The sequence below is a fragment of the Gordionus sp. m RMFG-2023 genome, chromosome 1, assembly GCF_954871325.1.
Source record: "Gordionus sp. m RMFG-2023 chromosome 1, tfGorSpeb1-WG-v2, whole genome shotgun sequence".
NCBI classification, from domain to species: Eukaryota; Metazoa; Nematomorpha; class Gordioida; order Chordodea; family Parachordodidae; genus Gordionus; species Gordionus sp. m RMFG-2023.
In genome coordinates, this window is record NC_088775.1 from 78,526,177 (window position 1) to 78,551,336 (window position 25,160).

Consider the following 25,160-nt stretch of genomic DNA (forward strand, 5'->3'; position numbering starts at 1 on the left):
TTAAAAGGTCCTGATTCCGGTTATTATTCCGGTTCCAAACGCTGATTATATTTTAACGAAATACATTTAATAGTTTGCTACTCAGTTTTAAAAATATATGGCGGAGATGAATTAAATTATCAAATACCTAAATTTTCTGATATAAATGACATGATAGAGATTTAAATTTTTCCAACTTTAATATATATTATCACACCTTAATAATATATGTATCGTGATACTTTAAAGAATCTAATTAAATTATACTATTATAGATAGTTTGAAAAGTTTAAACTCATATATATATTTTAAAAGGAAGGCTATGTATAAAAAGCCCATCAATAAGATATATAAAAAAAGGATGCTAAAATAAATTTACATTGTATTTATTTCTTATAAAATCATTAGAGTCTATGTCAAAGAAAATAATTAAATAATATCCTAAATTATTCACAGTATAATAATTTGAAATTTATAAACAATCATTCTTCTTCCTCCTCTTCGTCATCTAATTCAACTTCAACCTCTTCCTCTTCCTCCTCTTCGGCATCTGGGCTCTTTTTAATTGCAGACACTCTTTTAGTACTTTTTCGCTTTGAAGTTCTTGTATCAGTATCCTCATCCTCATTTACGGGATTTTCACTAGCTATCGTATCCAGGGTCATGAGAGAAGCGAATATTGTCATCATCATTTTCGGTTTCAACTATGATACATAATAAATAAAACAACATATTTTATATATTGTGTTTAGTTTTCACTAATTAACTTGTACAGAGATTTATACTGAATTAAGGCTTATTTATTTTATTGTTTTAAAATAATTTGATTTGTTTTAAATAATTCGATGTTTCTAATTAATTACAAATACCAATAAAAAATTATTCATTATGTATAATCGAATATGATGCATTATTCATGATGTGTTTTTATTTCGAATAAGCTTATCGTGTATATAAAACAAATATAAGTTAAAAAATACTTTATTTATATCTCAAGATAAATATATCATTAGTCCTTTCATAATGCAAAAACGGCATTATATTAAACAGAAAAGTTGTAAAAATATAAAGAAATTTAAAATATTTTAGAATTTGCATTTATCATAATATCTTATAATAATATTATTTCGCATCATTTTATTATTCTGCTCTCAAATTTTACATCGAATGATTAAATTCAATCCTTTTCACTTATAACCGACCTTAAAAAATTTTTAACCTCCAAAACGTCCTCAGGTAATGCAATGATTACCGCCCCCAATTTTCGTGACAACGAAATAGCATAGCCAATATTAGAGAGACGATCTTCATCGTTGATGCTACGGTCCGGGGTGCCATCTTCGGTGACACCCTTGACCAATCTGAACATTGTAAAAAAATATTATCTTAAAACTTAATTAAATAAAGGGTTGTTTACTTGCAAAAGGATATCTCTAAAAAAATGTACAGTAGAGAAATTGTTTAATCATATACATTTATTTGGTGTAATATATATTAAGGCCAAAAAGTAAGATCGTGTTACCCCCAAATTACTCGCCCCGGTTTGATGCACTCGAGTAATTCTAATATAGAGATTCCATCAGACAAAATCGGGTCTTGGAAACTCTTGAAAATTCTTTTCTTATCATTTTCTTTCAATTTGGCGGTTGCCCATTGAATAATGTCCTTATCCTGGATCTTCCCACCTGGTTTAAGCTTGAGCAATATAGTCGTTGTTTGTTTATGTAATAATTGATAGAGCATAGACAAAATAGCGTTCTTTTTCATTTCGTAAATATCGGCTCCCCCTATTCCAACCTGAAATAATTTTAATAATAAAAAATCATTAAAAACAAAAAAATATTATTTTAATATGGTGACCCTTTTTTAAAAAAAATTATAAATAAATAGTTACAATAATTTTCACTTAAATAACTAGACTTCGAGATAATTTATTACCAATGAAATGCCGAAGTTTTTGGTAGCCATTTCTACAACTTGTCCACAGTTGTCCTTTTTTTCTATCGAGCCGGTAGTTTTTTTAAACGTTTTACGCACTTTGGTCCAGTCAACACTTTTGGGCTGCATCTTATCTAGCAATCCGCACAACACTATTCCATCCTGCAAATCAGGATACAAATATTTAACTCTCGGTTGAACGCCCAGTGAATTTATCCAATTCCTGAAAGTTTTTTCTTCCCTTGTCTCTTCAATTTTTTCCTCAGGTGGCTCTAAACCATCTATCGGCAATCCCGGATGATTGTTAAATAAGTTTGCTACGAATGCTAAACATAGTTTGTAGTTTCCTGTGCTAACATCCCTGGATGTTATGAAATCTCGGCAACCCAATTTATCAGCTTGATCCAACATGATATCAGCTCGCTTAGTTAGGTTTGGTTCTAGCATAGCGTCCATTGTTACTTTCGCTTCTCGCGGAGCGATTTGATTGATTAGAGTGGAAAATATTTCGCAGTCTTGAACGTCTTTCGTAAAGTTCTTCATTTTTCTCTTACATTTGGCCAATCCTAATTGATAGTTGACCCATCTCATCAGAATTTTCTCAGGGGACATTTTCAGAAAATCAGATAGCGATTCGTTAGGTTTCAATAGTATCTACACTCAGCGTTATTCCAGTAAAAAAATTGATTTTCATAATAAATATCGGTTGTAACATGTATATTGTTTACATTTAATGAATAATCATTTGGCTTTTTCATATAATTTGTAAAATTATTTTATGTATTTTTTTAACTTGGAAGACTTATTTATAAATATTATGCCTGATAATGCCAGTTTATTAATAATTAATACTTGTAATCCTGGATGAGATTTAAGATCTAACCTAGCGAACAGCCCCAGTATTATGAGTTGCCTCAAAAAGCTCAAAATAAGATGAGGCCGCTCATTTAAAAAATCTTCCGCATGAATGTTGGTAGTATTAACTCCAATAGATTTCGCGGAATTTACCGCCAAATTCAAATTTTCCTGCTTCTTGTAGATATTCAATTCTTTTCCATCGGCTCGTTTATTCAGAGTTCTTTCGTCAATAGTGTTTGCTTGAACAGTGTTCACAAGTTTACAAAGCAATAATCCATCTTTGAGTTTTGGGAAGAACTTTCCAGTTTGCACAGGCATTAAAAATTTTAGATCGCTGTCGGACCCTAATAACTTGTTTATCCAATTAACGTAAGCGGCTTCTTCTTCCGCGGCAACGGAATGTTTAAGACGTTTCTATTTATTTAGAATCATTATGAGAAATATTTTTCATTTTAAATAATATATAAATTTATTTAATGATTATACCTCCATTCTCCGAATATTTGTTCTAAAAAAAGGACTACTCCTTCGTTAAGACTTTCATTATATAAGAAACGTAGATAATCATTATTAAAAATGATATAATGTATAATTAAATTAGAGAATCTTGATTGAAAATTAAAAAGTTTTTTTAAAAAATAAATTTGTTTCGTAAACAGCGTGATGTAGTTAATATAATATCGTATATATATATAAAGCGATACATATAATTTTATATTAGTATTTCATAAAGTATTTTATAAAAATTTAATAACATTTTTAGCGATTATAAGTATCATTTAATTTTATGGCTAAGTGACAATATAATTTTAGTTTCTGGATATAACTTAGAAACCTAATTAATTTTACTCGGAAGGGGTAGGCGTAAGTTTTGTTCCTTCAGAAAATTAAATTTGGAGATTATATATTTTTCGACTTTGTCTTTTCCTTAAATTTTGGTCATTCAATGTAGATTTTTACATATCTTCGTTGTGCATATATTTTATCGCTTCATATATTATTTCTTAAAAATTTAGACATTGAATATAATTGAAAATTATTTCTTATAAGGCACACTATACGACCAATATAACTCGAAGATTTGAGATTAAGTGATAATTCGCCCCAAACAAGGCGATAGGCACGTGAACTTAAAAGTATAATAATCAAATCAATTTTTAGTATGCCCTAATTATTAATTATCGCAAAACATTATAGCCCTCGTGGAATTTATGATTTACTGACATCAAGAAAACATCATTAATTCTATGGAGACTGAAGGGTGTATGATTCTTTCATTTTGAAAACAATCGCGAATCTCTGATAATATTTTTAATAATCTTCGTCCAAGATAAGTCACTATCTTATAAGAAGACCAAATTTAAAATTTCGTGTAAAGTTTAGCTTGGGCAGAGTTACCTTTAAAGTAATTAAATTATACTGTAGTTCTCGGGTATAGGCTCTTTTTTGCTCCACTCCTTTTTAATAAACCTATAGAGGTTTAAGTATATTTCGGAATGTTGTGCCTACAAGTACGTGCGGCTTGCCCACAAACGTGTAGAGGGCTACTCATATTTTTACTTACCCAAATTAAACTATTCCAAATAGATGGAAATGAGGAAAACCTAGCGTAGCTCTGTTGAACCTTCAACGCTAGAGGGCAGAAGCGCTATATATCACGTATCACGTAATTCTAAAAGTGATATATTATGAAGAGTATTTTGATCCCATATTTAGACAGTTTAATTGTATCACTAGAATTACCGTTTTGCGAAAATATAATGAACCATAGATTTTTATTATTAAAATTGCAGCCCCATCAATTGTTAAAAAAGTCATGAGATTTTTTTAAAATGATAATAAAACTATCTGATTGTGATTTAGACAATTTCCAAGTAGAAGTGAATACTTGGTCTAAAATGTGGAAAGATAAAGAAAGACCAATCTTCATTTTTAAATTGTTAGAGGATGTCACATATTTAAAAATTAAATTGGCTATATTAATTACCTTATCACTATCTAATATGACTTGCTCAATAGAAAGAAGTCTTAGAATAGACAGCAATGGTAGGTACAATTTATACTGCATATCGTATAAAGAAAGAATCCTTGGGCACGATCAATAAATTTTTTGTTACAACGAGCCTTAAAATCGGTCCAAATACCTGCAATACTTGAACCACCTGAACCTTTTAGATCCGAATATAAATGGCGGTCTGACAGAATCACCCTATGGAAACGGGGCCAATTTCTCGTTTGGGACAGTCCATATATAGATCCATTAGCCCTATCCAACCAAATTTCAAACTTACTCGAGCAAAAAGAGCAGCTTAAAGTTTCCAAATATTTAGAAATTTCAGAAGATCATATTAAAATATCCACAATCTAAACTTTTTTGGTAAGCATGCCTTATTCTTCTTCGTGGATCTAGGATCTTCCCTTTACAAGCTTATTGGCGATCCTGAGAAGGATTCTTTAAGACAGATGCTGGCCATAGCTATTAAAGCGAAACATATGCTTCGACAGTCTTCTTTCCAAAGAGTAGCTAGACTTCACCATATTTCATCTTTAATTTTTTTTATTTGGGATTTGTCTTTTTTTTGTATATGAACAATTCTTTATTTTTTTAACATATATCAGAGACCTCGTATTTTAAGTTTTTAATCGGATCTAAATTTTTTTAAAAATACCGGGGCCGAGCCGAATATTTTAAAACCGATAATCTTAAATCGCCATTATTAGCTATAAATATTAAAAATAAATGTAATATATTTTTAAGAAATCTGGGCTGGATCTGAAAATGTAAAACCAAGGCAGAGCTGACCTGAAATTTTTTTAAAAAAAAAATAATCCGGGCTAATGGTACCTCTCTCTGACATATTGTATATTTTGATTATTTATAAACAAAATTTATTTTATTATAATTTTTTAATAATAACTAATAAAGTTATGAGTAATGTATTAGCATGAATTCGGTTTAAGTTATATTTTTAAACTATAAGATATATGAAAGGTCCATGAAAATTTATAGAAGTTATGTTGAACAGACGAGATCGTTGTCAGGCATTTCCACACTGTAAAATATTATAAGAAAAATATGATTATCATCATGCTTTTGTTTTATTTGTTATATATTTAATTTTGTTGAATAGTGGTTCCTAGTAGTATTTTTAAACGAGTGAAAGAAGCGGAGACAATATTTTTCTGGATAAAATATTCAGTTAGCCGTTTTAAAAATCAGCTCACCGAGCCGTTTAACAACACTAAACCTTACTCATAAAAAAATATTATAAACTTTAAAAAATATTATAAACCTTAAAAAAATACTTAAAATTGGAGGCAAAGAAAAAATAATTTAGACAAATTAGGAGAAGATAAAGAAAAAGTTATAATTCAAATTTTTCTCTATTTATAAAATGATTAAATTATTCAGAAATTTATCTTTCATAGAATTCCGATGTCTTGGTTTAATTTGTTTTATTATTCTCATGATCCTTTTGCCAGTGATTAGGTTGTAGGAAAAGTAAATAAATATTTATAATGATAAATTAGGGAAAGCCGAAAAATTTTAAAGTACACGATAAGGTAAAATAAAAGAATAGTTATTCCAGTCTGAATCATAACAATCTCATCTCAGAATCATCATCAGATAAATAATTTATTAATATAAATATTTTATTAAAATAAATTTACGATTCTCAGACTCTGAAAAGTTTTATGTTTTACAAGGTCATCTGTAACAATTACATTCCCCTTTTTAGTTGTCATATAAATATTTCGAAAGTTCGACATTTCGGAGAAAACTTGATTAGAACTTAAATAGTATAATTCACCGATATCCTTGATATCATCGTTAATAAATGTATTTTTAACGATTCCTTTTGGTGCAAAAACGAGATTTGGTTTTAAAATTTTATGGATTTGTCATAAATATTTCATTAAACGGCATTGTTATGAAATCGAATGCGACATAAAACATTCTGGTTTTAAAGCTTAAAATACTTATTAAGGACATAAATGTCTCCCCTTCATAAAATCTTGGGCCTTAGAAAAATTATTCAAAAATTCAATGTCATATCTAACAAGATTAAAAAATGTTACAAGATAACTTAAATTATCCTTCTTAACTTAATCAGACAATCGTTGCCAACTGAATTTGATTCACTGCAAACTTTATATCCTTTGACATGGTTGGCAAATTTGTACAAACCAAGCTCAATAATATTTATTCAAAACGTAGAGTGATAAAATAAAATAAAATTCTCTCTTCTTTTAACTATGCACTAGACATGACAGAAGGCAAGATCTTCAAAATCCTTTTGGTCAAAACTGCCTTCGAGGCATCATAAAGTAGAAAAAAATGCAACAGCTTTATATGATGATAGCTAGCTTCTATAAATATATAAAATAAACATTTTAACTAAACCAATAACATAATATTACCGACTAACCCCCTTTTCACCGGCCTTCAGCCGGGTCCCTAAAAAATATTACATAATATTAATTTTTTAGTAATTATCTTTATATCATCTTTCTTAAAGTTGCTGAACAATTGGAAATACTAATTCTTGACAATATTTTGTGCTTTATTAATGTCTAACCACTATAGCCTGCATAAATGGAAAAATATTAGTAACATTTTGGCGTAATTAATAAACGATTTAAAGCACTATTCAGGGATGTGAACCCTTCGACATAAAAAAGGGTCCAGGTCCGGGTTCAGGTTTGGGTACGGGAATAAAATTTGAAAGGACCCGGGTCCAGGGTTTGGGTCCGCGTTTATAGAACATAAAAATAATGACATTTTTTTATTCATTTATTATTATACTTCAATATATACATATTCTTAATTTACAAATTAAAAATTTAAAAATGAAAAAATTTATATTTTAAATGTTATATTCTCGCACAATCATAATATCTTTTAAAATATTTTCCTTGAGATATCCACGTAAAGTAGACAATATATATTTCAAAGATGAAAATTCACGTTCTACCCTTACCTAAAATAGAGAGTTATCTTTATAAAATTATTGTACTTGTGTCGCCCGTACAGCCATGAAGATTCTAGATAAGATATATAATTCTGAATATGTTGAAGAATTTTCTTCCCAGAATTTTAAAATATTTATATCCTTATTTATTCTTTTAACTTCTGAGAACTTTACTATAAAGATGCAATAGACATTTTTTTGATCCTCCTTTCTATCTGATGATAATTTGATTTTTTTTCTCTATCTAGAAGTAAAATTTCAAGATCATCAATGTTGCTATCATTATTATTATCACTACAACCAATAGGTATTGTCGTAGAATCCTTAAGATGGTCTCTAGCCTTTTGTTTTTGCTCAATACTCAATAAAACTTGATATCGAGTGTCTAAATATATAGAAGTGTATGTAACATGCAAATATTGTTGCTCTCGAATTCTCATGTTTTCTAATATTTCGTATAAAAAGGGTAAATATTTCTAAATCTAATCGGCATCTAATCCATACGCCTTAAAATCAATAAAACATAATTCTTCTGATTGTAATCTTAAAATTGTTATTTTTAAAGAAACTAATACACTAGTAAGGTCCTTTATTTGGCATCAATCATCTTCCGACAAAATGACTTCACATGCTACTATATTAAATCATTACAGAAATCTTTCAAACTTAATAATCGTTCTAGCTTCATACAAATTGAGGACTAACGTGTTGTGCGTTATCATTTAAATTAAAATATTATAACTTGTACTACAAAATAATCCACTTTCAAAATAAACAACGTATTTCTATAACATAGCATATTAATAAATTTACATAATAAAATATTATCACACTGGAAAATAATTTATGATATCAATCTCCAAATATAATGGAAGTTCAGGAAGAAAATTGAAAGATAAACGGAAGATAAAATAAATGATTCCACAAAAAAAGTTAATAAAATTTAAAAAATTTATATTATTTTTTAAAAAAATATTTTATTTTTAAAAATTTATATGACACCTAGAACCCTTAGACCCTCCACTTTTAAAAAGGGTCCGGGGGTTCGGGTTCAGCCAAAATACGAGGGTTCAGGAGGGTTCACATCCCTGCTATTCTGAGATTTTCATCTAGAAATAGGGTGTGTCCATTTAAACTGTTTTCACTGGTGCTATTTCTTAAATAGCTTTTTACCTTTCAAAGTTGAAAAAGACCTTTCATTAGTGCAGGTACTAATCGGAATGGTAGCTAAAATATATAGCAATGTTTTGTTTTGATATTAGGTAGGGGATCTTAGGTGCAATTACACATGGAAAGGGCCTGCAAAGCATTTTTTGGTCTCAAAGAGTACTCTATTTTGTCAATATTTTTATACAAAAATTTAACATCAAGTATCTTATCATATCAGAATAAAACTCTGAGATTTTCTTAATATACTCCCACGTTTCAAGTTTAACTAACAATTCAAACTCAACCGGAAAAAGAAAATAAAGCCTTTTAAATTAAAATTATTACTAATAAATCTTTCCTTTAATTGAAATAAAAATGTATCAAATAGAGAGATAAAATTATTTATTTTATAAAAATCCTCAATCATAGATGCATCAATCTTTAAGCGAGTGGATTGTCTAGAAACTACTCTATGTTTAAAAATTTCAATCTTAAACATATTAGCGATCTCCTTTACTTTCTCGTATATTTCATGAAATTTTTCATCTACATAATTTCTGATATTTCTTAGTATTTCAACAATATCCTTTCTAAGACTACTGAGCAGCGCGAGGTAACTAATAAGTTTCTTTTAGTTTTTACCTAACTACGCAGTTCAGGTTAAAGAGTGATATTAACCTCTGGGCTGGGTTAGGGCTAGATTGGAGCTTTGCAACATAAGGGTTAATGTATGTATTATATAAAGAGAAATATTATTACTGTTTTAAGAAAAAATTAATACAATATCTAACAAGATTTGTTGCAAATTTTCATTACTATTTTTATTTTATATAGGATCTACCAATATTTTACTATAAATCTTTTATTACAATATTCATATTTTAATTTTTCCATTTTCTTAAATTATGTTATTAAAATCATTTAAAAGTTTTGATTAAATGTTTAAAATTTTCAAATTTTATATACAATTGATTTTGGTTGATTTACTATATTATTTTTTTTAATGGCGGTGTCGCATAGGACTACAGGAAAATATTTTGACCTGTTAGTGTTTATTCATAAATTGAAAAAAAAGTAATTTTATTAGAGGTGGACCTCTATTTAGTAAAATAATTTCATGATAACTTAGGGCTAAGTAAACTAGTTTAATTATCAGACCTGTTTTTATCTTAAATAATTATTATGCAAAAATTTTTATTTTTTTGTATATAATTTTATTTAATATATATATATATATACATAAACTACTTACAATAATATATTTATATATAATATTTAAAATATAAAATAATCATAATCATAATCCTTAATCAATTTGTAAAATAATTCTTGTTTTATGTTTAAATTTTTTAATCCAATATTTGATAGTTTTCTAATTGCGTAAAGTAAAAATTACATCCTACATCGTCGCCTGAGAATTATATTATTCTATCTCCACTTTTTCCAACTTTAAAGGAGAGCAAGTTTAATTTTTTATCTGTATTTTGAATATTAGAAACGCTTTCTTATTCTCTTATTTTAATTTTAGGATGTGTATATTTGGTAGTTTCTCATTACTTAATTATATAAAATACCATGACATATTTCCGAAATATTTTTCATTATTCTCAAACTGGAATTATATAAATACCAAATTTTATTTTTATTATTTTAAGAAATATTATTCTATAAACAACTTCTTTCCATATATTGAATAATAATAATTACTAAAGTAAACAAGACAACAGATTAAATTTTATAATAAAAATTTAATATAATATTTCATTGGAATAGATAATAATTAATGTACTTATTTTTCTTAAAATAATGATAAAAAATATTCTCTTTAATTTTTTGTTTTTAGATAAGTAATATCAGGATCTTTATCTCTTAATCGGGCCATTTTGGCGAAACTCCTACAATATATTACTATTATTTTCTCTCATAAATATAATAAATTCGCGTGTCTATATGTTGTCCGACGTATATTATCATTGATTATGACTGAAATAAAATTTTTGAAATTATAACACTTATAAACATACTAAATTTAATGGCCCTTTCAGATCAAGAAGCTTTGTCGTTATGTAGAAGTTCAGATGACATAACAAAAGTAATACTTATTTATATAATTGAATATATTTATAAATAGGATTTTATAATGCAACAAACAATGTTGCGAATTAAAGATTCTAAAAAATCATTGGAATTTTATTCAAAAATCCTTGGAATGAGGTTATATGAATAAATAACATAATAGATTTGATTGTATTTTTTAGCTTATTAGACCGATTTGATTTCCCAGAAATGAAATTTACAATATATTTTATGGGGTATGAAAATATAGCAGATATTCCAACATCAAAAGAAGATCGTATCAAATGGACCTTTTCTCGTAAAGGCACTATAGAACTAACTCAGTAAATATTTTTATTATGATAATCCATTTTTATAAGTAATTGGGGGTCAGAAGATGACCCAAAAATTAAATATCATGATGGAAATGTTGACCCAAAAGGATTTGGTAAAAAGCAATATTTTTATCATAATGTCATTATTTTTAGGACATATAGGAATATCAGTACCAGATGTGGAAAAATCTTGCAAGTATTTTGAACAAAATGGGGTTGAATTTCAGAAAAAACCTGATTCAGGTAATAAAAATAATGATGATTTTTCATGAAATCTTATTATATCTAAGCATTTTTTTCGCAAACTAATGCACATAAGATATATAAAATATACTTTTTATTATCAAATAGAAAGGTAGTATAATATATTGGCTAATAGTAATGAAAAGTTTTACCAATGCCAATGGCTGATACTAGAAGTGTAATTAGAACCATGATTTAAAAAAATTAACCAGAGGCCTACACAAATTTTTTATTAATTTTTAAACCCGGCCCCAAAAGTTTAATAAAAAAAATTTTTAATGTCTAAACTAGATTAAATTGACATTGAAGTGACTTATAATTAGGTAATTTTAAGAAAATTAAATCTCTTGCATAATGACTAATAAATATTACAAGAAGGGTTGGGCAAATTTTTAGAAATTTATAACCAGATACAAATATAGATGTTTTTTTTAAATTTTGTATTTAAGATACTAGATACTTAGTAAAAATTTTAAAAAGATACAAGTTATTTTTTTTGATTAAATAGTCAAAATCAAAATGGTAATGAACTTTATTTTTTAAATAAAATATTCTATTAATAAATATTTCTTTTCTATAACTATTTGACATATTTATATTGTACCTGTCATCTTTCAGTTATTAAAGACTTCTACTAAATTATTTGAATTTGTTGTGGTACTTTTAAAACAAAAATAATCATCATCTTCCTATATATGTGGTTTGATCGATATGCTATGAGAATAATTTAATCTTTTATTTTCTTTAAACTTCAATAATATATTTTGTATACATCATCTAGTCATATATATATACTTGGTCAAATAAATGAATTGGTAATATGTTAAATTGATGTATCTAAATAAATAACATTAATATACATGTAAAGTCAAAATATAATATAATATTAACCAGGGTTGTATGGTCAAATTCAAATAAATGTTTTTTACACCAATATTAACTTTATTTTGCATTTATATAATATTATAATAAATCTATGTATAATAATAAATATCAGAATATTTTTTAATTCATTCTATAGTCAATGTTTCACCCTCCGTGGCAGAGTCTTGTTCCGATTCATATTCAATATCATTATTTTCTTTAATATTTTTAATCAATCTTAAATTATGATACACTCTTACTAATTTTCCTGCTGTAGAAGCCTTTAATCTATTTCTGTTTTTCGTGTGAATATTGCCCTAAACCGACCAATTTCTTTCAGAAGAAGAAGTCGAACTAGGAAATGTTAGTAAAATATTAGCGACTTCTCTTAATGGGCAAGGTGGGCAAAATGCATTCCACCAACTTGAGGCCGAAATTTGATTGTTTCTTATGGAAGTTACAACTTTCCACATATTATGGCTATTAAATATACCGCTTTTGCTTCTGAAATTTACTATATTACTCAAAATATTTTGATTATCACCACCTTGTAAAATACCCAATTCTTGTATTATATTACATGCTTCATCAAATTCAGTATTAGTAAGATGCTCCCCTTGATATTGGGGGTCCAATAAATAAGCAGCATTGTGAGCACATGTATTTAGATCAGTTTTTCTCTTTTCAAACATAACCTTAATTTTTTTTTCTTGAGATGGAGAAAATATAGAATCATGGCATGATTGTATTATGTGTTTTTCCAAATTAAGCATCTCGTTTTTTACTTGGGCCAAAGTACATTTATCCCCTTGCACTTTCAACAATGAGGTAGCTAAAGGCGTCCAAAATTCTTCGTTTAATATATTATTGGTAATTTCTATGGGACAAATATCACAAACAGCTTCTTCAACAACTGATGCTTTTAGAGCTTTCTTGCATATTTGAATTTGTTCCATACATTTTATTGACGATGCCCATCTTGTTTGGCTAATTGTACTTAATGTAGATGGTATGCCATGAAGATTCTTATTACGGGAAAATACTGCAGCTGGTATGTGTTTATTCTTGAAAAATTTAACAATTTTTTTAATTATTGAAATATGGTCACTGAAGGCGTTCAATCGTTCAAAATCGTGAAAGAATAACTGCAATGTATGCGCTGCAAAACCATAACATTGTATATGATTATAAATAGATTCAGATTTTAGAATTCTCCAGGCTGCTTTCATGTTAGCGGCATTATCAGTAACTAAAGAATATACTTTTACCGGATTCAATTCATGAATTACATTTTTAAATTCCTGGGCAATATAATCTGCCGTATGGCGATTTTCCTCAGTATTTAGAAATTTGTAGAACACTGGAACAGGCGTCATCACCATAAAATTAATAATACTCTCGTTTCTAATGTTGCTCCAGCCATCTGATACAATTGATAAGTAAGGAGCTTTATCTATTATATCTGCAACTCTCACCTCCATATCACCTGACGCTTTGTCTAAAAGATATCCAGCCAGCTGCCTTCTCCTGGGTAATGTGTAAATAGGACGTATTTTTTTAAAAAATTCTTGGATGTAGGGATTTTCAGTGATGTGGAAAGGTAAATTGCTCGCATATACAGCCTTTGCAAACTATTGATCCAGCTCATTTTTTTCTTTGGGATTAATTCTATCTATGAAACCGGTTATACAAGATTGAGATTTATATTTAATCGCCTTGCTTGTAGATTGATTAGAAATAATGGAATCAAATTCTCCTGAGTCACAAGACAAAATATTGTTCATTTGATAATCATTCTCACTAATTTCACCCAATTCTTCATTAGAGTTAGACTTAGAAGTATTACAAATTACATTTGTGATATTTTTTGTAGAGGTTGATATTTTGGAATTTGAATAAAATTTTTCCTTAATTATAACAGGGCACATAGTACAGCTGCTTAATAAATGTTTGACCATTCTATCAACGTGGGTGATATAGGACATCTTGCAAAACTTGCACACCGCTTTAACTGATTTACCATCGCGTACTTCTTGAAAATGTTTCCAAACATGATGCTTTGGTTTGACCATAATCCCTAATATATTAAAATTTAACAAAAAATGATTTTGATTATTGTAAAGTTAATCAATCTTAACTATTTTATAATTATCGACCAATTATTCCAATTCTTAATATTATAAATATAATATATATAACTTTTTACCAGAATTGAATAATATTCCGTAAATCTGACCAGAACAATTAAAATGAAAATTAATTTTAAAAACCAAATATAGCAAGTGTAAGTAAAACAAATGAGAATTAATTTAATTTATACTCGGCTAAATATTAAATAAAATTTAAATTTATTAAAAAATAAGAATGAAAAAATTATATTATGATTATAATAAATCGGGTATTTTTATTTTTTTTAAGAAAAATGAATTGAAAAAAATGAAGAAGGCGAGAAACGGCAATGATTAGGCAAAAAAATAACTAAAAATATTACTATATTTAGGAAAATTACATATTTATATTTTAACAATAAAAAAATTCTTTTGTTTTTAACAATTCATGATACAAATAATTTTTTAAATAATTGTAACCTAATAAGATTGATAAACATGCTTTTAATGCATACTAGTTAATTATATCAAAATATTTATTCGCCATTAATATTTTAGAGTATTTGACCGGTCAAATATTCCTCCGGTCAATTGACCGAATTTGACCGGTCAATTGACCGACATGCCAACCCTGATATTAACGCCTTAGACAATGATGTATAAACATTAAATATTGAAGGGCATGACTAAAATACGTGTCCCCGGAAACTACGCGTCCCCAGTCAAACAGGTTTAATTTATATAATATTAATAAAAAATCTTATTTAGCTTTATAAGATGAGTTAAAAAATGTTTTTTATGATTTAAAAAAAAATGATAACTTAGTAAAAATTTTAAAAAATTATTTTTTTACATGAAAAACTACGCGTCCCCGGTCAAGATACAATATTTTTTAAAAAAAAGCAGATTCATATTTAGCTCATTAAATGAATATAGAAAATGTTTTTTATGATTTAAAAAAAATGATAACTTAGTAAAATTTTTAAAAAATTATTTTTTTTAAATGAAAAACTACGCGTCCCTGGTCAAGATACATTTTTTTAAAAAAAATAAAAGCAGATTCTATTTAACTCATTAAATGAATATAGAAAATGTTTTTTATGATTTAAAAAAAATGATAACTTAGTAAAATTTTTAAAAAATTATTTTTTTAAATGAAAAACTACGCATCCCGGGTCAAGATACATTTTTTTTTAAAAAATAAAAGCAGATTCATATTTAGCTCATTTAATGGATACAGAAAATGTTTTTTTTTATTTAAAAAAAAAGTGGTAACTTAGTAAAATTTTTAAAATACTAATTTTTTACATGAAAAAACTACGCGTCCCTGGTCAAGATTAAATAAAAGCAGATTCATATTTAGCTCATTAAATGGATACAGAAAATGTTTTTTTTTATTTTAAAAAAAAGTAGTATAATTTAGTAAAATTTTGAAAAAACATTTTTTTTTCCATTTTTTGACTAAAATACGCGTCCCCGGTCAAGATAGATTATTTTTATAAAAATGAATATAGAATCGTGTATAGTTTATCAAGGAGATTTAGAAAATGGTATTAATAAAAAAATTTAAAAAAAATTTTATATTAAAAAAATAGCCAGCTTCACATACGGGATAGGTTCTAAATCGCTAAAACAAAAATCGCTAAAAATTGGGAACATGGCTTATATCTCTTAGAAAATTTTTAAAGTAAATTTGAAATTATTATAATATAGGGATTAAATACTATTTAAATTGAAAATAATAAAAAAATCGCTAAAATGGAAGAAATATCCAAAATCCCAGTTTTGGAAATCAAATTGGGAATTTGGATGATATTTCTTCCATTTTAGCGATTTTTTTTAAATTTTCAATTTAAATACAAGTATTTAATCCCCTAGTATCTATTATTATTAATTTCAAATTTACTTTAAAAATATTCTAGGAGATATAAGCCATGTTCCCAATTTTTAGCGATTTAGAATGGGAAACAATAATGGTGGTAAAATTTTCTCAAACCTACCATGCGGTAGTTTTACGTTTTAAATTATCCTCATTTTTATGTTTCAATTTTTGTCAAATTATAAACTTTCTATATCTTTTAGTTTTTATCATATACCTTCTATTAGAGAGATTACAACTCACGGTCCAGTTTAAACGGGTTTCAGGCTGCGTCTATTTTTAAAAAAAATAATTTCGGTTCGGGCTCGGTCAGTCCTAATATTTTTTAAAAAATTTAATCCGGGCCAAGTCGGGCTAAAATGTTTAAATATGATATCATTGCATTTAAATAAATTAATTTATTTTAAAATCTCGCAAGAAACAGCGGTATTTTTTTTTATTTGTAGATTATTTACAATCAAAAATAATATTAAATTTAATTAAATTCGGGCCGGGCGTGCAAATAATTTTTACTTTTATTTTGATCGGGCTTTTTGGGACAAATAAAAAAAAATTCGTTGCCCAATGGAGATCACTGCCTACTATTCCTGTGGATTACACATAGAATCTGACAATATTTATCATAGTGATAGCATTTTTATTCCTAAGAACATAATTTTTGTATTTAGACTCCCATAGATGCCATATGGAATCATTATTTTTTTATTAAATCTAGAAATAAGGATTTAAATGAAAAATTTATTTTAAAAAATTTTTTACTTAATAAAAAAGCTGGACTTTAAAGTTAAATATATTTAAATTAACTATTTTTAAAAGTATTTACATCTTTTTGAATGCAAAGTTGATTAAGATATAAATATTTTTATCTTAGATGCAAATGTGATACTGTCCAACTTGTTTGAGATTACAAACTTCACATGTAAAATTTAATATAATGCTAGCTACAAATATTTAAAAAATTTCTGGATATATTTAAATTATAAAAATTATATGAATATGCCTAGATATTTAAGGTTAATTAAAGGTATCAAATAATCATAATTTGTGTACATTATTTCAAATTTTCATACAAAATTATAATACGCATTTGTGCCTGTAATATAAAACCATTCATACTGGCAAAATTTGGGATTTTTTTTATTTAAACTAAAATTTCAATTGGAGAAGTCACAGATTTAGATTAAAAAATATCATACATCATAATTTTTTTTCTCTTTAGTATAATATTACCTTGCAAGTAAAAAATTTATGCATTAGGAGATCCGGAAAAAAAATTATTAATATATACTGATAATAAATGAGTTAATTTGATATTTTATCATATGAAAAACCTACACGATCAAAAATTCGATGATAAATGCAAACTGTTTTAAGAAATTTAACTAGTCGATATAATGGTGGTTTTATTATTTATAATTTTATCTATTGTTATTTCCCAATTGGGTGCCTTAATGCATTCGTCAATCAAATTTAGTAAATAGAATTTTATTTTAAATTACTCAATCACTGTATTTTTTTAAAAAAAATCGGGCTAACTTAAATCAAATTGATTTTTATTGAACCTTATTGTATATGATTTATTTGGATAATGTTAGATTTTAATATAATATTGGGTTGATTTTCAATTCCAATACCAACTAATTAAAAGTCAAAATCAATGCTAATAACTGAGAAATACCCAGGAATCTATAAGGGGGTGGGATAATTTTTTATTGAAAGAATTTCTTGGAAAATTTAAAATTTATTATAACTAAACTAATTGTATGAAGGATGACAATTTCGAACACAAATAATAAAATATTTGAAGATACAAAATGTTTAAGAGTAAATATATTATTGTTAAAAAAAATATTATGGCTTAATTAACCAATATGTAAATAACAATAAAATATCAAATTAAACATTGTGATTATTTGATAAGTAAATCACAAGTACTGTATTGACGATTAAATATATATATTAAGTGGAGCTAGTTTTCTAATGTTCTACTTCTCAGGTACTAATTGGTACAAAATTACAATAAAAATATTTTTTAATGTTTGCAATCCAGGACGTTCTTGGTGGATTATTGACTAAAATTAATCTTTCATACCAAAATTTATATTGTTAAATTAATTAGCATTCAGATGTATTTATATCTTATGAATATAATTGTGCTAATATTTTATTTTTTCAATATTTATTTGTAAATTGGAAAGAGCCATTTGATGAATCACAAATCCTTCATTTATTTGAGTCAAAATATATCCAAAAATGAAATAAAAACGGTTATTTTATTGTAATCTTAATTAGTCCACTTTAATATTGGAACGATTTGTTTGTCTAATCAGTGTTTAGGATTTAAAAAGATGTAAGAAAATATACTTAAAATTTTCGTATGAATCTAGAATTGGATACATTTTGTTTTGCATACTTGTTAACTTAACTAAAAAGGAATTTTATAATAAATTTGATTTAATCGAAATATTTTGGATATCATAATATTTGTATCTTGAATCTTATTTTTTTATATTAGGAAAAATGAAAGGAATTGCATTTATAAAGGATCCAGATGGCTATTGGATAGAAATATTATCAGCTCAATCGATGATTCAGCTTGCCAAATAGATTTAGCGCGTTTATCTCATATATACAATAATTGTTTCAAATTTATGTCAAGCAATCAAAATGTCTATATTCTCAAATCAGTTATATAGCCATTTATATATATATAATATTATTAGATTATGAATTTACTATATTATTTATAAATTATTGGTATATAACTAAAAATTATAGGCTTCAAATAAAAAATTTATATTTTATTGATTGTAAAGCATGATTTCTTACCATAGATTTGTTTTTATCATATTCATGTTAACATTTATAAAAAATTTAGACAAGTCCCATTTACAAATCTGGGATATCGCCTAGGGAATCATGAAACTATTTTGCACTATAGGTGTTAGTTGTTATCTTAAAGCTGACTAGAGATCTGCAAAGCCTAAAATTTATTTTAATCTAATTAAAACGGGTCGGGCAAGTCGTAGATAAAAAAAAAATTTCGGGCCGGGCAATTTAATACAAAAATTTGGTTTGGGCAATTATATTGGCCTGTCATGACATTTTTATACACATTGTTTATTTTTATTTTACTTTTTAATTATAAAGAAATCTTTTGCTAAATTTATTTCCGATTTTTTAGGCCATATCCTTAATTTAAAAAATATAAATAAATAAATTTATTAATTTGAAGAAAAAAAAATAACATAAGCTAAAATTTAAAAATAAAATTGTTTTACATTTTTCGTTATTTAAAATAATAATAATAATAGAATTAATATATTTTTAAAAATTTATTTATTTTGGCAATTTGAAAAAACTACTAAGTAATATTAAAATATGTTTGTTATTTTCAGGGATGTGAACCCTTCGACAAAAAAAAGGGTCCGGGTTCGGGTCCGGTAATAAATTTAAAAAGGACCCGGGTTCAGAGGAAACATAAAAATAATGGCTCAAAATAAGACTTTTTTTCATTCATTTTTTATTATACTTCAATATATACACATTTATAATTCGAAATGAGATAATTTATATTTTAAATATTTTATTCAATCACACAATCATGATACCTTCTAAAATATCATTCTTCAGATTTCCACGTAAATTAGTCAACGATGAAAATCCACCTACTACGCTTACCTAAAATAGATAGTCATTTTTATAATACATAAATTATTGTACTTGTGTCGCCGGTACAGCCATGACGATTCTAGAAAAGGTATATAATTCTGGATATATTGAAGAATTTTCCTCCCAGAATTTTAAAATGTTTGCATCTCTATTTATTCTCATAACTTTCGAGAACTTTTCTATTAAAGATACAATAGATATTTTTTGCTCCTTTCTATCAGATGATAATTTAATTTTTTTTTCTCTATCTAATAGTAAAATTTCCAGATCATCAATATCATTATTGTTATCGCTACAACCAGTAGATATTGTTGTAACCACCAATGTATTGTAAATAATAGAGTTTTGGGTATGACATAAATCTTCAAGATGGTCTATAGCCATTTGTTTTTGCTCACTACTTAATAAAACCTGTTATCGCGGGTCTAAATATATCGAAGCATATACAACACTATTTTGTAAATATTGTTGCTCTCTTATTTTCGTATTTTTAATACTTCATTTGATAAAGAACTTGTTAAGCTCCCTAACTCTAATCGACATCTTAACCATATGCCATAAAAATCCGATAAACATAATTGTTCAGCTTGCACTCTTAATGTTGTTATTTTTAAAGGAACCAGCACACTAGTAAGCTTTGATTCCAATCATCTTCTGACAAAATGATTTCTCATGCTCCTATGATAAAATCATTACAGAAATCTTTCAAACTTAATAATCGCTATAGCATCATACACATAGAGGACCAACGTGTTGTGCAATCTAAAATTGCCATTTACCTTTTCATGGATTTTAATATTCTAACAATTGTGGGAGTTCTTAAATATTTTACAACATCCCTTGCTTTATCATTATAGTTTTAAAGTGACTATTTTTTAGGAGATTCCACGAAAAAATTAATAAAATTATAAAAATTTTATATTATTTTTTAAAAATTATATTTTTACATTAATTTTTAAAAAAAAAAATTTAAGTTAAAAATTTTTAACACCCTGAACCCTTGGACCCTCCACTTTTTAAAAGGATCCGGGTCCGGGTTCAGCCAAAAACGAGGGTCCAGAAGGGTTCAGGGTCCGGGTTCACATCCCTAGTTATTTTTCGTATTTTATTTTCTTTTTTTTAGTTATGTTTTTTTTGTAAAATTATGGAGAATTTCGAATATGTTTCATAATTTTATTAATGCGAAAATTTATAAATTTTGAGGTTCTTTTCAATCCATTTAGGACACACTTAAAATAAATTAAAATGCTTAATAAAAACGATGGGGATGAATAGGCTATTATTATTACGATATGATGAAATGAAGGTTGGCAAGAAATGGCACACAACCTTTGGAATAAAATAATAAACACTATTTATTTTATTGTATGATATGATATTTTAAAAATCAAGATAAAAACATTATTAGTTTAAATTCTTTCTATATTTTGTCTAGATCTTTTAGTAGCTTAGTATATGGAAAATTAATTTTGATGCTTGGGTAATTTGATTTATAGATTTTTTTATTTGATATGTCATTAATTTAAAGTAGCATATCCTGTTAATTTTTTTAAACGAATTCTTGGGCAGCCACATTTTTGATTAGACCAATATTTTAATAATTCATGTCCATTCCAATTGTTCAAAAAATCGCTTTTAAAAATTCACACCGAAAACTTATAATTTTTTTTAAATATGATAGATAATGCTTAAAATTGTAAAGGCGTTAAGAAACTTATTCGCGGGCAAATTTTTTTAGAAAATTTCGAGCCGGGTTTTAGGCAATATTTTTTAGAATTTACCGAACTTCGGGCAAATTGTTAAATTCCGAGTCGTACAAATAATTTAGCGGCTTGGGCAACTTAGGCTAAAATTCTTAACGAGCCTTGCAGACCTATATAGAGGACTATAAAAAAGATTATTTTTCAAAGCATATTTTTGATTTCATTTAACAGATGTATGATCCATGTTTTTCTTTATATTGCAGCTATCCAAATAGCTGAGATATGGTATGCATAATTATATTATTTTTTAAATCTCACAAATGAAAGATTTAATTTGTTTTTGATGCAAATTAGATTTGCACAGCCTGCGTAGGATATTTTTTTAAAAAAAAAATTATACCTGGCCGCGCGAAAAATAATATGAACCGAATCATTTGTAAATAAATTTTTTGCAAAATTTTAATAGGTTACCCCGGGCATTAAAATTTTAATATATTTTTTTGATTTCAAGCTACCTTGATTAGTGATGTTAAACGGCCCAATATGAGTCGATTTTTGAAAACGGTCCGATTAATATTTTGACCAACATAATATTATGTGAGCCTCAAGATTTGGTAAATTTAGATCTTAACCTTGCTGCTACCTATAAACGAAATCTCCAAGCTTCCATAATATTATATTGCCTAAAATCTTAATCACATTATACTATTTGAAAATAATCGCATTGTTCTTATTTCTTCATCTTTAAAGAGTTGTCTAGAGATAATATAATAAATTCACAAAATTAAACACGTTGGATATAATCCAATTACAAATACACAACTGATTTATAAAATACTTATTGTAGGCCATTTATAGGCAGAACGTTTTTTCAAAACGATTTTCTAGGCATGTTTCTACCTCATTTTTTTTATTTATTTCCAAATAAAGGATAATAATTTACAAATAACACTATCCTTTATTCATATTTTATTATTTATTAATATCAAAACATTAAAAAATATATTTGCTTATAATAATAATAATTGAACGTATTAAGTTAATAAATATAGTTTAAAAGTAAAATAAGTTCAATATGTTGTATCCATCTTGGCTTTTGTATTCGAGATATATTTAGATCTAAAAAAAGAGAAGTAAATACTAGCGGTTTAAAAGGAAGAAAATATTTGTCCATTATAGTCAACTCAAAAAGTTTCAATTTAAAAAAAAACTTTTGATAGTTGCTCAATTAAAAGCCGATTTTAAGGTATAAGTATGAGGAAAAAAATAATGAAAGCTAAGGCTAGACTAGAGTAGAGGAATTGTAAAAAAATATTTAGTCTGAGTATAAATTTAAGAATATATACCAGAGACGCAGAGATACCATTTGCATGGCCCGACTTGGATTTTATTACATTTATTTTTAAAATTTATAGTTTATAGTAGCGATTTAAAATATTCGGTTTATATCTGACCCGGGTTTTTTGTTTAAAAAAATTTTTAGACCTGGGTACGGGTATATTTAAAAAAAAATTAAATACGGCCCGTATCCCCAGATATAGAGCCTGACCGGCCCTGCATATCTTTGATATATTAAACCAAACTCTTTTAAATATAACCTTATTAAACTATATTATGTGGGAAATTACTATTATTTTTTATGGAGATAAAGTAAACTCCGATCCTATATAAAAGAAACAGACCTGAAATAATAACTTTAGGGGTATGGATTATTATACAGTATGAAGTTAAAATATTACCACCTCTCATGTCGCAAATCATACAAATTAAAAAGATGGAAATAAAAAGGTTGTGCATATATTTTTTTAAAAAGCTAATATTTTATCTTACCCGCTAGAATTATCTTTAAAAGGAAATCCAGGATACCCGACATTTAAATAACCTCCAGGCATGGTGGGTCTGTAATTAAAGGGAGTATTAAAAGAATTGAAATTATAAGGAAATCGCGTATTTGCATAAGGAATTCTATTATTGTCGTTATTTAAAACGTTGGTTGACATATAATTAATTGGCATATTTGGATTTTGAGGCTAAAGTATAAAATATTTTTAAAAATATATAATATGTTAATATATTTTCTTTTCATTCTTATTCTTTTTTTTTGTAATTCTAGTAAAGATTTGTTGTAAATTATTTATTCATCTGTGCCGGACTATATAATGTAATTTTAAGACATACTTTTGTTTTAAATTCTTTTTGCTTTATTGGTTTTTCTTTAGACATTTTGTGAATGATATCTTGTGCCGCTATTAAAATTTCCAAATTTTTAGTGCAAACATATAATTCAGTTGTGAAAAATTCTACGATTACTTCCTGTTTAGTAAAATGGATAAAAGAAAGTTGCATAGTGTTAAATTTATATGCATATATTGATTAATTTCAATTTTTTTAAGATGTATAAATATTAATTTGATTAGCAAGGGAGACTGGGGTTGGTGAGCTACAGCACTTTTTGAACACCCTTAACTTCTAAAATAAGTATTTATTTTGCATAAATATATTACAAATTATACTTCTTACTTATAGCAATTGTTGGTTTAAATTTTAAAGAAAAATATTTTGTACCTTTCATGAAAATTAAATATTTATAGAGAAGGTTTCATTGGCAATTTTAGCTATACCCTTGCTAAGCTAAATTGAGCACTTTTTCTTAATTACATAATTTTTTAAGTAAAAATTGTTAATATATAATTTTTAGATAATTATTACATTTTTTTAGGAAAAAGAAGGGGGGGGGGGTTAAAATTACAAATCCATGTGTTTAAAAGCTATATAGATTAGACACTGGAACTAATCCTCATTACGAAATATAATAATTCTTCAAATTTAATTATTTCTGATCTGAAAATAATCAATCACAGAAACTTCAATTAAATACTTGCATAATTTATCTCCTGAGGTAGAGTAAAACAAATTCTTGATTTATACTTCTATGGAGTTTGACCAAATTTGAGTTTTCTAAATATAACCTTTAATTGTTTGATAAGTTTCATTTCTTGATTAAAACTTTTAAACGTTAATTTGTTTAAATTATTTTGTTATCTTCCATATGAAGTTCTTTTTCGAATATAATTTCTGATCATAATTTTTTGGTAAAAATATCAAAAAATGCGCGAAGATTTAAAAAAAAGTCTAATTCAGAATACAAACTAATCTTAAACAACATGCCCCATTCATTTTAACCCAATTGTATCGTACTTAAAAGAGCTATTTTGATCTGAAAAATTGATAGATAATTTAAAAAATATATTTCTAAATTATGAGACCATTTCTTAAAACCATATATTTTATTTTTTTAAAGAAAATATAAAATTTTTTAAGTAATTTTTTTGCCCTTTAAAAATTTTATATGAATTCTAAAGTTAAATATTCTTATAACCAGCCTCATATACCTGTTTCTAAAA

At 26.4% G+C, this 25,160-nt stretch overlaps 2 protein-coding genes and 1 long non-coding RNA gene across 8 annotated transcripts; 1 reads left to right on the plus strand and 2 right to left on the minus strand.

Moving 5' to 3' along the window:
* Positions 1 to 439: 439 nt before the first annotated feature.
* Positions 440 to 3,318, minus strand: LOC135922098 (fimbrin-like). 2 transcript variants are annotated; one of them, XR_010570736.1, is made up of 7 exons: positions 3,262 to 3,318; positions 2,770 to 3,189; positions 1,918 to 2,571; positions 1,502 to 1,776; positions 1,397 to 1,412; positions 1,199 to 1,340; positions 566 to 683 (listed from the first exon to the last, which is right to left on the minus strand). XR_010570736.1 is itself a non-coding variant. In XM_065456511.1 (6 exons), exons 1-6 carry the CDS (start codon positions 3,265 to 3,267, stop codon positions 462 to 464), a joined length of 1,719 nt encoding a protein of 572 aa, XP_065312583.1. In that variant the 5' UTR covers positions 3,268 to 3,318; the 3' UTR covers positions 440 to 461. The 2 variants fall into 2 exon arrangements, 1 of the variants encoding a protein (XP_065312583.1); XM_065456511.1 differs by lacking the exon at positions 1,397 to 1,412 and having other exon boundaries at positions 440 to 683.
* A 7,522-nt stretch (positions 3,319 to 10,840) lies between these two features.
* LOC135931335 (lactoylglutathione lyase-like) lies at positions 10,841 to 19,151 on the plus strand. 5 transcript variants are annotated; one of them, XM_065468380.1, is made up of 7 exons: positions 10,841 to 10,989; positions 11,029 to 11,111; positions 11,156 to 11,296; positions 11,333 to 11,400; positions 11,450 to 11,530; positions 15,182 to 15,232; positions 18,897 to 19,005. In XM_065468380.1, exons 1-6 carry the CDS (start codon positions 10,930 to 10,932, stop codon positions 15,190 to 15,192), a joined length of 444 nt encoding a protein of 147 aa, XP_065324452.1. In that variant the 5' UTR covers positions 10,841 to 10,929; the 3' UTR covers positions 15,193 to 15,232; positions 18,897 to 19,005. The 5 variants fall into 5 exon arrangements, with proteins under 5 accessions (XP_065324452.1, XP_065324449.1, XP_065324450.1 ...); XM_065468378.1 differs by having other exon boundaries at positions 10,844 to 10,989; positions 11,441 to 11,530; XM_065468377.1 differs by lacking the exon at positions 15,182 to 15,232 and having other exon boundaries at positions 18,897 to 19,151.
* Positions 19,152 to 22,833: 3,682 nt separating this feature from the next.
* Positions 22,834 to 23,997, minus strand: LOC135922928 (uncharacterized). Its single transcript, XR_010571070.1, has 3 exons — positions 23,935 to 23,997; positions 23,587 to 23,786; positions 22,834 to 22,875 (listed from the first exon to the last, which is right to left on the minus strand). It is a non-coding gene; the product is annotated as an uncharacterized LOC135922928 (long non-coding RNA).
* Between the last annotated feature and the right edge of the window lie 1,163 nt (positions 23,998 to 25,160).